Source organism: Belonocnema kinseyi, chromosome 1, assembly GCF_010883055.1.
Source record: "Belonocnema kinseyi isolate 2016_QV_RU_SX_M_011 chromosome 1, B_treatae_v1, whole genome shotgun sequence".
Classification (NCBI taxonomy): Eukaryota; Metazoa; Arthropoda; class Insecta; order Hymenoptera; family Cynipidae; genus Belonocnema; species Belonocnema kinseyi.
The window spans coordinates 146483029-146496430 of record NC_046657.1 but is presented as its reverse complement, the minus strand read 5'-3'; the positions used below and the strand labels follow the sequence as shown (position 1 = coordinate 146496430).

At 31.7% G+C, this 13402-nt stretch overlaps 1 protein-coding gene across 1 annotated transcript; it reads left to right on the top strand.

Annotated features, from left to right (window-relative positions):
* The first annotated feature begins 12321 nt into the window (after positions 1–12321).
* LOC117180428 (vegetative cell wall protein gp1-like) lies at positions 12322–12904 on the top strand. Its single transcript, XM_033372929.1, has 2 exons — positions 12322–12328; positions 12483–12904. The coding sequence occupies exons 1-2, from the start codon at positions 12322–12324 to the stop codon at positions 12902–12904; spliced, it is 429 nt and encodes a 142-aa protein (XP_033228820.1).
* Positions 12905–13402: the final 498 nt, after the last annotated feature.

Below are 13402 nucleotides of genomic sequence, written 5' to 3'. Positions count from 1 at the left end.
TTATATTGATATGTAACGGGCAATCCCAGAAGGAGATAGGCATAGTATATAATCTTTATTTTGAATGTCAATTGCTCATTAAATTAATTTTATTAGAAAGAAAATTTAAACCTCAAAAAGCTTAAACCTCAGTGACATCACTTTTTATTGCTGAATTTCATAAACGATCAAAAGATTCGGTTTATATGTAGTAAACTACGATCTCAAAAAGGGTAATTTTATTAAAAAAATATTAAATAGTATTATCAATTTTTAATTAACAATTTTCGTCCGATTTTTAAATTTTTAAAGCCATAACTGAGTGCAAAAATACTTTGGCAAAATGGATACCTGTAAAAATTTTAGTTTCGATTTTTGGCGGTTGATCACCCTTTCTCCCTTCCAACGGTCCAACAAATTCCATATTTTTCCAAATCGAGCAACATTACCTAGTGTCCCCGATTTTTAAAACTATTAGCAGCTTTTTATTGAAAAAAGCTCTGCTTTTGGAAAAATGAAAAATGAAGTGCATTTTATTAACTTTTTGTAAATTGAAGCTTGAACGCCTCTTCAAGAATGATCAAGAAATATTTCTTACCCAATTAGATTTAATGTTGACGACACCAATCGCCTTATATGGTGCCTGAAAATGCTCCACAAAATGTTGATTAATTTCGAGAAGAATATTTCTGACTCAAATTAACATATTTCGCAATTGACAGGATAAAAAATTGTTTAAATGAATAAAAACTGTTTAAACAATTGAAAAATAAGCTGAAAATTTTTTTATTATTCGTTAATTGTAACATTAACCTAAAAAAATTCGGGAAAAATTCTTTAAACAAAAAAATTGTTCAAATAATTAATTTCCAAATATGTTAAGTTTAAAATATTATTATTGAAATTCATCGAATGTATGATTTATTTCGAAAAAGTGACTTTTTTGACTTATTGAAATAGTTTCCAGTTGGTCAGAAAAATACAATTTATTACGGTAAAAGAAAAATAATAAACAAAAGTAATTTTTTGGAGATTTGCAAGGCTGAACTCATCAAAATTCATACATAAGATATAAAATGAAATGAAATTGAATTCGCCTAACTGATTATAAACAAATTATATATTTACATGTATTTTTTAGGGAGCGGAAATATCTAGATAAATTATTTAAAAAATATTATAAGGCTAATTATTAATGTTTAAATATTATTATTACTGTTATTATTAGTTGAGTAATATCATCAATCAATGTAAGAAGTTTGCAACAATTACAATTGTTCATAAAATAAATAAATTAAATTGGAAAAATAAACAATAAAAATATCAATACAATTTAAACTGTTTTCAAAATACACATCTTCCTCATGTTTATATTTAATTTTCATGATATTAAATTAAATAGTATTCTCGTGAATTTTCTCGAACTTTATGTACTTTGAAAATTTATTAAGCATTTATAACCATTTTGAATAGGGATTAAAAAAATTTTATTTTTCTGCTTCATCAATAATAATTACATTAAAAATATATTTAATAAAAATAAGTACATTTAATAAAATAAAAATTTCATAAAACTAATTAAATTTTTTGAATTTCGCGGGAAAATGTAGATGATTAATATTAATAAAGCAAACCAGTTTTTTCTAAATACATTTTCAACACTTTTTAGCTGAGTTTTATAAATCAAAAAGGTAAATTTTGAAACTAGGAAATTAATTTTTAACTAAAATGATGCATTTTTAAACAAATAGTTAGTTAAATTTCTAACTGAAAAGATTAATTTTCTACAAAGAAAGACTCATTTTAAACAAAAAGCACACTAAATTTCATCTTAAAAAGATCGATTTTTAACCAAAATTAGAATAGGTCAAATTTAAAAAAGGAATTTTCAACAAAATATTTTTCTTTATCAAAAATTTTGTTTTTTTAACAACAAAAGAGTAATTGAATTTTCAGTTGGAAAGATCAATCTTCAAACTGAAAGACCAATTTTTATAAAAAAAACGTATTGAAAAAAATATTTTTTTCTAACCAAACAAATGAAGTCTTAAAAAAAATTGAATACTTACATTTTTTACCAAAACAGATCAATTTTTACCGATAATGGTTAAATATCTACAAAAAAGGTACATTTTTTACAAAAAATGGAATAGTTAAAATGAATTTTTAACTAAAATGATAAACCTGTAGCTCGAAAAATTCATTTTGAAACAAATTAATTAATTTTCAGTTAACTAGATCAATTTTCTACCAAGAATAAAATACTTAGATTTACAGTTAGTTAAGTAAATTTGCAATAAAGAAAGAAACGAATTTTCAAACTCAGAATTCTTTTTCAGAGAAAACTTAATTTTCAAGAAATAAAAGTAAATTTTCAACGAAATGGTATAATTTTTAACCAAAAAGATTAAACTTCTATCGGAAAAGATAAATTTTCGACAAAAAATTGAACATTTACAGACAGTTAGAAAAATTGCTTCTAAATAAGGAAACAATAATTTTCAACCAGAAGATCAATTTTCAATACATAAGATGAATTTTCGAACAGAATAAACAAATTTTTAATCAAGTACATGAATTTTCAATCACAAATTCCCAATTTAAATAAAATACAGGAACTTCCGGATGTTTTTGTAAAAATATATGTTGTAATTATGATATATGTTTGTTTAAACAATAAATGCTTTAAATTCTCTTAAATGCTTTATAAATTCTCTGTTCGAGCTTAAATGCAACTTCACACGGCATTTGAAAGATGAGATATTATTTATCTTGTTTTCCTTTGAAACCTTTTAAAGTTTTAATTCTATTTCTTTTAAAATTATCTTAAATTCTCTTGAATTGTACGCAGTTCTCTGAATTTTTCGAATTTTTTTTAATCTTCTCAAATAATTTTGTAGAATACAAATGAATTCTTAGAATTGTGCTTTCTTGAGTTCTTTTAAAGGCTTTTTGATTTGCTTGAAAAAACATGCATAGTTTTGAATTTATCCAAATTTTTTTGTATTATCTCAATTTTACTTAGTTCTCTGAATTTTTAAAATTCTTTTCAAATGAATTCTTGAAATCCAAGTAAATTCTCAGATTTGTGCTCCTTTGAAAACGCTTAAAATTTTTTAAAACTCTTTTGAAACAACGTGCTTTATTTTGAATTCATTCAAGACTTTTTTTCTCCTCATTTTTTTAATTTTTCAAATTCTTCTCAAACGAATTCTTAGAATGCAAATGAATTCTCAGATTTGTGCTTCTTTGAGTTTCTGGAAAGGATTTTTAATTTTATTGAAACAAAATGCATTAATTGGAATTTATCTTAGACTTTTATTTTCCCTGAATTCTACTGAATTCTACTTAATTCTCTCGATTTTTCAAATTCCTTTTAAACGAATCAACAGAATTCTTATAATTGTGCTTGTTTCAATTGTTTTCAAGATTTTTTGTAATTATCTTGAAACAACATGCATTATTTTGAATTTATCCAAGTCCTTTGTTTTCTCCGAATTCTACTCAATTCTCTGAATTTTCTGAATTTTTAAATTCTTTACAAACGAATTCTTAGAATCCAAATGAATGATTAAAATTGTTAGAATTGTTCTTAGTTTCTCTTCGAAATTCCATGCTCTTTTCTCTTGCCTCACCACCATTTTTTCTCGTCCTATTTCTTCCCTCAACATATAACCTAGGCAACTCCAACTTACTCCCAAAATTCATCTCAAAAATCTCTCATGCAAACTTTCAATTCTCTTGTGTTCTTTTCATCCCCATATTTCCACATCAAAGCTTAGCATTAACCATACTCACACATCAAACATCCACACACTCATCTTCTAGTCATTCTTGAACCTTCTGTTTCCTATACCCCATACTTGTCCCATTACTTTACTCGCGCATTTCAAACTTATCAACAAATTTATACCTCTTTCATCATCCGTTAATTGCACTACGTCATTGAATATGCTAGTGAATACAGTTTGCCCGTTCCTAATTTTGTCCCTCCTTTCCCTTTCATCTTCAACTTCTCCTCTAACTATGCAAATTTCTTTTTTATTATCTCTATTAAACCATTGTCTACTCCTCTCTCTCTCTCTCTTTCATGGCTGCCCATAACACCCTCCTGTTAGTTGAGTCAAATTCTGCCTTAAAGTCTACAAACAGTGCAACTAACTTCCCTTTCTTATGAAGGAGGTTTCTGTTGACTAGATTTTTGATTATGTAGACGTTATCTATGGTTCCCGTCCCTTTGCTAGAATCTCGTTGGTTGCGTGGTATACTTCCCTTCTCTTCCAGTTGTCTTTCTAACCTCCTTCTAAGCACTTCGTCATACATTTTATATACCACACACACGATTGTAGTACTTCTATATTCCTCCACATTTTTGCCTTCTCCTTTCTCAATCAGCAGTACTACCAGCTTTGTCTTCCACTCTTCCGGCTACCCTTTTCCTTTCCATACCTTGTAGAAAACCGTTCACATCTCTTCCCTCATCCTTAATGCTCCATATTTCAGTGTTTAACTTTCCATGCCATCTTTCCCTGTTGCCCTGTTTCTTTTCAGCCTTTAAGTTTTCCTAGCAGTATGTCAACTCCTTGCTCTTAAAAATCCCCTATTTCCTCGTTTTATATTTTTTTCTAAATTCTTTCAACTTTTCCTCGACCAAAATAATAATTTTCACTTTCTTTTCTCTCTTTTGTTTACTCTTCCACCTACTGCCCTTTGAGCCACCACATATCATTGTCGCAATTACCGGAACGTGTTCTAAGCCTATCACGTTGCTCACTTCTATTCTATCCATCAGTCTCCTTATTCTTTCTTCTGCCAGAATGTAATCGATTACGGTGTGCATTATATCCGCGTACGTATATTCACCTTCTTCATCTCCTCTTGTATTTATGTTACGAATGAACCATCCCATCTCTCCCAGTACGTCCAGTAGCCTCCTACCCTCCCGACCCGTGTTCTCTTGTTTCCATTTTCTTATAAGCACCTTCTTCTCTCTATCCCATACTTCTACTAGTTGCTCCGCGGTCCAGGTATTCAAATCCCCTTCTATTAGTACCAGCCTCTCCTCTTTCTCCTCTGTCCATTTCTTTATTCTTCTCCATCCTCCCTCTTCTTCTCTTCTTCTGTACACGCATACTACATCCAGAATAACTTTCCCTAATTATATTCTTCTAACCATTATTTCATCCTCTTCTTCTATATACTCTCTCTTTTCTTTCTCTAACACCAGTTCCTTTCTTGCTCCTGACACCATCTCGCCGATTCCCCTCCCTTTCACCTGCTCCTTTCTTGCTACATGCATCTTTCACTCACATGCTCTCGTTAATTTTCTTTTTAAGCATTTCCACTCTTTCTTATCCACCCACGTCTCACTCATCATCATCACATCCCATTTCTGCCCTTCTCCCCAAAATCCTTTGCCCTTGTGTTTAAGCCCGGCAAATTCCAGAACGCTACTTGCACGTCGCTCTTTTTGTGCCTATCTCCTTTATTTCTTTCATTCCGGTCCTCTTGCCATTAAAACACCCCCCCCCCCCCCCCCCCCCTGTGACTCTTGCATAACCCTTTCAATGGAATTTGTCCCCTTCATTCATTATCTGTTTCGTAGCCTCCCTCAGTTCTTCTACTTCATCGTCCCAAATCCATATTTTTCCGTTTACCCATATCCGATCTCTGCTAATTATTAGCCTATATCTTTATACCTTTCAATCCATGACTTTCGCTTGATTAGCCCCTTTCTTCTCCTTTCCTGCCACGTCAGATCTTTTTCGATTCTTTCATTTCTTCTTTTTAAAAACTTCTTTTTCTCCATATTTTCATATTTTTCATGCTCACTCCCCAAGTTTACTAAAAACATACATTATTTGCCCTTTTTATTTCCACCTAGTCTTCTTATCCCTTGCACACTGACTTGCGCCACGATGTGTCTTATCATCTTCCTAATCTCGTCTTCTGCCCTTTCACTTTCCACTTTTAAACGCTTCACTATTATGGTCTTTTTCCTTTTCGCTTTTTCCTTCCCTCTTTCCCTTTTATTCTCCTTTTAGCCTCAATCACGCTCAAGCGCAATCTTTCATTCTGCTCTTGCTTAACCAGATCACACTATCTCACTTCGCTACTTCCTTTTCTCCCACCTTAAACTCATTCCTTAACTCTAATTTGCTCACTCTCTCTTCCAGCAGTTTCATGTCCCTTGTCCTAGCCTCCTCATTCTCTTTCTACCTATTTTATGTACTTTCCAATTCATTCCACACATTTTCTTTCTCTTATTTCCATAATTGATCCAATTCTTGCCACTTGTCTTCCGCATGTCTCATCCAATCTTCCGCAAGTCTCCTCTTTAAATCCTTTTACAAGGGCTTCTAACTTTATGAAAATATCCCGTTCATCCCTATTTCTCTCCGGCGTTCTTTTTTTTTTTTGCATAAACTTTTGAAAGTCATTGCCCCTCTCCGCATCTTCGCCCGCCTGCTCTCTTTTTCTTTAATCAACCCCCATTTTCCCCTTCGCTATTGATGCTTTTTCTACTCATCGCGCTCGCCGACTGTTGCCACCTTTTCAACAAATCCCGCGACCCCAAGCTCCCCGATTTCGATCCAAGCCTTTCTAAATTAGCTGGCCTCCCACGCCTATGCTCCCTTCCTCGTCTCGATTCACTTTTGTTTGTTTCACTCTTCTCACTTAACTCGCTCGGCCTTCTTCCGAAATCGAGATGGGTACGGCGCATAAACGACATGACTTTACCCAGTTAACTGACCTTTAGCCTTGCATCCCCCCCTGTCACTTTATATCCTCCCCAGAATTTTAAAAACTTTTCCCAAAAACTCGCCCTCCTACACTGTTTTGTTTTGACAATTTGTGTCTATTTAACTTCTCTCTTCTTATCCTTCGAACTCCTACTAACTGCCAAGAAACCCAGTATATCACCCATGCAAAAAATGACTGCATTCGAAAAACAGCGTGTATCATCTACCGATACTGGAAACGGAAGCCCATGTACATTTTCTTCTTAACTTTTTAAAAAAGTTTTGAAATTTTTAATGGAGTTTGAATCTTTTTAAAACTTCTAAATGTCTTTTAAACTTGATCGAATATTTTATAAAATTTGTAATCTTGCTAATCGAAAAGGGCACGGTGCACTTTTTAATAACTGTATAACATTTGAAGAAAAGAATTGAAAAAGGTGGAAAATGTAAATGTCTGAATTACTCCAAAATTTATAAACGTTTAAGGAAAGAATTCGTTTTTTAAATAACTTTTAAAAATTAAATACTTATAACTTTGCAGATATTTTTTTTAGAAAATCGTGCAGATATGTGTTGCTTATTTTCTCTAGAAAAATAACACATTTTTCCTCTAAAGGCTTCTATTTCGTGGATGCAGTCATGGTATTTACCTATGATCTATAATTTTGTTAAAGTTGTCCGCTTCTTTTTAAAAAAAGGAGGAATGTGCACTTTGGGTATTTGAAATAACTGAATACATTTTTACAGTTCCATTTACTATATTTCATCTGTGATACAAGTAGATGTGACAGAAAATAATTGTTAAACCAATTCTCAAAATAATTAAAAATATTTATGGTTTAATTAATATAATTATCATTGTTTATGCCTTTTTATTTTTAAAATCTGGTGAAAAAGCTCCATAAATGGATCTTCTTCGCTGCTAAGGTATCATTTGAGTCCTTTAGCATGAATACATATCCCGCCAGACGACTCTACTTCGCTTGTTATGGACCTGAGAACTTTTTTCTTATACTCAGTTGGGCTTATTATCACGGTATAAATTCAATAACAAGCAGTGATAACATGCAGCTCCATTCAACTTTACTACAAGTACTTGCATTTACCCAAACATTTGACCAGGGAAGAGGAAAACTGCAGAAAACCCCTCCCGAGTTCGACCGGTGTTTTGACAGACTAAGGCTATCGAATGCACATGTCGTACGTCGGAGATGGTCACCCATCTAATTGCTATCCGCTCTTAAAATTTCTTGACATCTGGATCGTTCTAATTCCATAATTATTTTAGAAAATTGGAAACAGGAAGGCGGATACCCAGTTACTCCTGATATATAACAACATAGATCAAATTTCCGAATTTTCTACTCTAAATTTAACTTCTGATCAAACTTGAAAAAAATTCGTCGAAAGTCTGAAATTAAGAGGAAGGATTTTCGAAACCTTATCTTCAATTTGATCCAATAAAATCATTCAAAGTATTGTCGGGTTCCTGAGATATGAGCAACAATTTTTAAAGTGTGTTTGCGTCGAGTTTCCTGCAAAGATATTTAGAGTTTTTCTTGACCCAAAGTAATGATAGGATTTTATAGAGTGATTCTACTATATTTTCGGTTTTTTACAACTTACTTAGTTCGTGACAAGAGATAAAGCCGAAGTTCTAAATTCCAGAAATTCTTGATTTTTTAAAAACATTTCTTACGCGATATATTCTTTCCAAAAAATCAGAAATATTTCCCCTAGAGTGCATTATACGTGGAATTTGATAAGCCTTCGAACTGGGTTTCAAAAAAATTTCCATTTCTATTTTTAGGAAAGTTATTGTGTTACGAAAGAAACAGTCTTTTTTAGCGCTGCTTGCGCTAGCCGCGGCTGGTGCAAGTCGCGGCTGGCGCAAATGGCGACTGTGTCAAGCAGCGTTGAAAATTACTGTTGCTTTCCTAACATGATAAATTGTTTGGAAATAGTCTCAACCTTTTTTTTTAACATATTGTAATGTGCGAACCCTATCTTTAATACATCTCGGATCATTTGTTTTGAAAAAATGAAATTAGCAACTCCGCTTTTTTTTTAAAGTATACGAGATATTGAAAATTGGGTTCATTGCCGTAGTGGAGCGTATTTTACGTTAACAGCATATTCCTTTCCTTGAAACTTCGATGGATATCTGGAATCTTTGTGAAATTGTGTACGTTCTACCGATGTACTAAATCCTCTGTTGTTATAAAATCCAAGAAGCTCGTGATCGGCTACCAAAAATCCAACGACCTGATGGTGCCTATCTGCTACTCCTTCAACTATTTTGGGAATTGAAGTACGAATGCCATGTCTCAATGTTATATAGCCTTCAGGAACTTCAAAATTTCTTACTAATGTTGTCCCGGCAGGTAGCCCTTGGCGTCCTGTAAGAACATATATGAATAGATGAAGTTTGCTTGTTTAATTGGATGATTCAAATTTTTTTCCGAATTCTGATTCCATATTGCCCCCAAATTTGTTCGAATCTACAGAAAAGAAATGCGTTTCTCCGGGGGCAGGGCGAGCGCGGTTGAGACTGTCGCTTTGGAATAACCGCAGTACGCGAGTACTCAGCTAAGTATATTGCGCAATATTATGAATTCCGATTGGAAAGGCAGAACGAGGTAACTCCCGAAACTCCTGTCGTATGAGACCTCTTGTGTAAATTAAGAAGTTCCGCAAGCCCCAAGAAGCCCCCACACGTATTTTCCATCAGAAAAAAGACGCTTTTGTACATTTTCTTCAGAATAGTCGATATTGAGTGAATCAAATAAAAATTCAATAGTTTTCTTAACAATTAGTTATAGAATAAAAGTGAATAATTATTTTCTAAACATCATCCCCCTAATTCTGTTTTAATGGGTCCCAAAACAAAAGATGATTCATGTAGCTAAATGTAAAGAATACTTAGATAATACGTTTTATTAAAAAAAAGACGTATTCACAAAAATAGAGATCATTAAAAAAACTAATGAACTCTGCTCTTTATTTGTTATCGATTTATAACTAAAAAGTCAAAGCAAAGACTGGGAAATTTGGTAAAATCGCAACTTTCTGAAAATTTTTTTAAAAAAGACAGCTATAAACAGCTGTTTAAAAAAATTATGTTTGTCAGCGTGCATTAATTGTTACCTCACTAAGTGAAAAATTGAGAAAAGGGGAAATTTCAGAAAATAATCGTAACTATCCAGTAATTCTTTAAGAGTAAATAGTTATAAACAATAATTTCAATTTTAACAATCATTTTTGCCCAGCTTGATTGAGTTATATCTCGCTCTGCGTGAAAAGTAGACAAAAAGTGGAATATTTCAGAAAAAAAAAAACCCGCAACAATCTAGGATTAATATAGAAAAACCTAGTTATAAACAATAGTAATGTTTAAACAATTTCTCGTGTTAAATTTCATCAATTTTCACGTTGCTCTGAGTAAAAAGTGAATAAATAGTTGAATATTTCAGAAAACACGCAACTTTTTGCATTATTCAAACAGAATAATATTATGAATAAAAATAAATTGTTTTCACAAGTATGTTCGTTAACTTGCATTTTTGCTAAATCTTATTAATTTTCACCTCGTTCTAAGTAAAAAATGGACACGTTATTCCATATACCAGTCGAACCGCATTTTTCTAACATTATTTTATGAGAATATTATTTAAAATAATAATTCATTTTTTAATAAATTATGATTGTTAAGTTGCATTATTTGTTACCTTGTTCAATTGAAAATTTCATTTTAAGCAACCGCAACTATCCAGCATTACTATAGGAGAAGATAATTCAAATCAATATTAATTTGTTTAAACAATTTTTGTTGTTAATTTTTATTAATTTTTACCTTGCTGCTAGTAAAAGGCAGGCGAATTGTTAAATATTTCAGATAAAAATAAAATCTTTTTCATTACAAAATTATTTGTTTCCTTGTTGTTGAAAATTAATTTTATTATCTGAAGATGTAACTATTTCAGTTTTGTTTCAAAATTGATATATTTTTGGTTGAAAAATGAATTAATTTCGCTGACAACTTCCTTTTTTCATTAGAATTTAATTTTCTAACCACAAATTTAACTATTCTATTTTGGGGTTATAGCTTTATCTTTGTTAGTTGAAAATTTATATATCTATTTAAAATTTGTTTCAATTTTTGTTTCCTTTTTTTGGTTAAACATTAATTTCTCTAATGTTTTAACTATTTTAATTTTGATAGAAAATGTATATTTTTGAAATGAAAATTCCTGGAATTTGTTAAAAAGGGATCATTGTTGGTTGAAAAAATTCATCATTTCAGTTAAAAATTCATTTATTTTGTTGCAAATTTATCTTCTTGACTCTAAAACACACTTTTAAAAATTTCAAAATATATTGAAAAACAGAATTTTTTTCACCAACATTTTAATATTTTCAAGAACTCTGTATTAGCATAAGAGAATAACAGAATTTCTTAACGTCTTTACAAATCTCGATACATATAATTTTTTTATTTGTAATTTATTTATTAAAATGTTTAAAAATATAATTTTTTTAGCAATTTCCCAAAAATATGCTACCGAGTGTTCGAAAATGTTTTTCGCCAAAAAACGATTGTGAGTTTTGAAGTAAAAATTTTTTTAACACTCAGTCTTTACAGCCAAAGATTATTTATATATATATTTTTTTTTCATTTACTACCTTCATGGCCTTCAGGAACTGCATTACTACGTCCGAAACTGGATATAAAGTCCCTTGTGATCAGGGTTGATGATGATTCTGTAAAAAGAGAAAAAAAACATAAATTTTAGAATATTACATTACTAGGAATATAGTTTATTCAAAAAAATTTAATATTATAAATTAATTCAATATTTTCTTTCCATTTTTAAATTGGAGCAAAATAAATTAATACATCGATCTGCTAATTCTGTATGTTTTCGTGGGAAACTGTTTTATTCTTTTGTATTTTGAAAAATTAATGCAAATCAAATATCTTCAAACGATTAAAAAAATTTTAACCGACTTCCAAAAGTCCCAAAAAAAGTGAAGAAGAGTTTAAGGGTTTTCTGTCATTTCGAAGAATTAAAAATGAATTCTCTTTTTTAACATTATTAGACTTTATAGACAAAGTTTTTTTTTAAAAATATTTTTTATTGTCTACCTTCTTCAATATCCCTTGGATAAATAGCTGTAGATAATTCTGTAAAAAGATTAATAAAATTGTCAATTATGTAATGTTAATAGATTACTTAGAATATAATTTATTTAATTAACTCAATATCATATATTGGATTTCACATTTTATTTTTATTTTTAGCTTGGGTTTAAATAACTATATAGAACAATCTGCCAATTCTGTACTTTTTCCAGGAAAAACTTAATACGATTTTTATTTTGAAAAATTAATGCAAAGAAAATATTGTTAAACATTTAAAAACATTTAAAGCGAGTAGTTGGTCCAGGCAACTATCAACTCATTTGCTAAGAGAGGACGCCTTTTTTGCAAGTTACTGACGCCAACAGGTGTCGCCACCGACCATTGGAGGGTTCTGTTCCGTGCTAATCTACCGGCCCTCGGTTAAATAGTCAGGTCGTTAATGCTGACCATCGGTCGATGAACAGTGAGGTCAGTAATTTTTAAATTATTATTTTACCATTGGTCGATAAGAATAAAATAAATAAATGAGGCCAAAATTTGAATAAATAATAATTTCTTGATTTTTAGGGCTTTGTATTTTTTGGTTACTAAAAGTTACAAGTATTACAATATTTCAGCTTATAGACAAAATCATTTAGATCCGCATGAAGCAATATATAACTTTCAAAACAGGATAGCCCCGCCTCTTCATCCTTTATCTCGTCCGCCTCATCCTTCTCCTCCTCCTTCTCATCCAACTTCGTCTCCTGTTTCTCCTCCTCCACTTCCTGGTCATCCACCTCTACCTCCTCCTACTCCTTTCCCACGGTCATCACTATTACAATATCCCCCATTTCCTCTTTATCCTTATGCTCCTTCTTCTCCTACACTTTATCCTCCACCACCACTACCATCTCCTTCTCATCCTCCTTTTTATCCTCCACCGCCTCCTATAACTTATCCTCTTTCATCTTCTCCTCTACCTCCTCTACCTCCTCATGCTCCTCGTTATAGAAATTTTCAAGAATCAGTTTCCTTAAAGATTCAATTGCAATTATGACGTATGATATACAACTGATAATATGAGAATGTATATTGGATGAAAAGAACAGGTTTATTGCTTGCTTGTTCTTTCTCTATTTGGAACACCTGATCAGCAGTCCTTCTCCTCCTCCTCTTCCTCATATTCCTTCTCTTCCTCATCATTCTTCTCCTCCTCCCCTTCATCCTCTTTATCCTCCTCATCATTCACCTCCTTCCCTATCCCTAATCATCCTTCCCCTTCTCCTTCGCCTTCTCCGCCTCCTCTTAATCCTCCTTCCCCTCCTTCTCATTCCCTGCCTCACCCTTATCCCTATAAATAACAGTCCTTGATTTTGACTAAGTCAAGTCTGAAACACCAACGCATAAACAGGTTTCGCAAGAAACTAGATATGCTGATTCAAAAAGCAGACGCCACTGATGAAATTCGACGGAAAAAAACTTACGTTCAACTTGGGGGGCTGTACTTAAATTACGAAACGGATTATAGGTCATTTCGAAGACCATATCTCCTTAA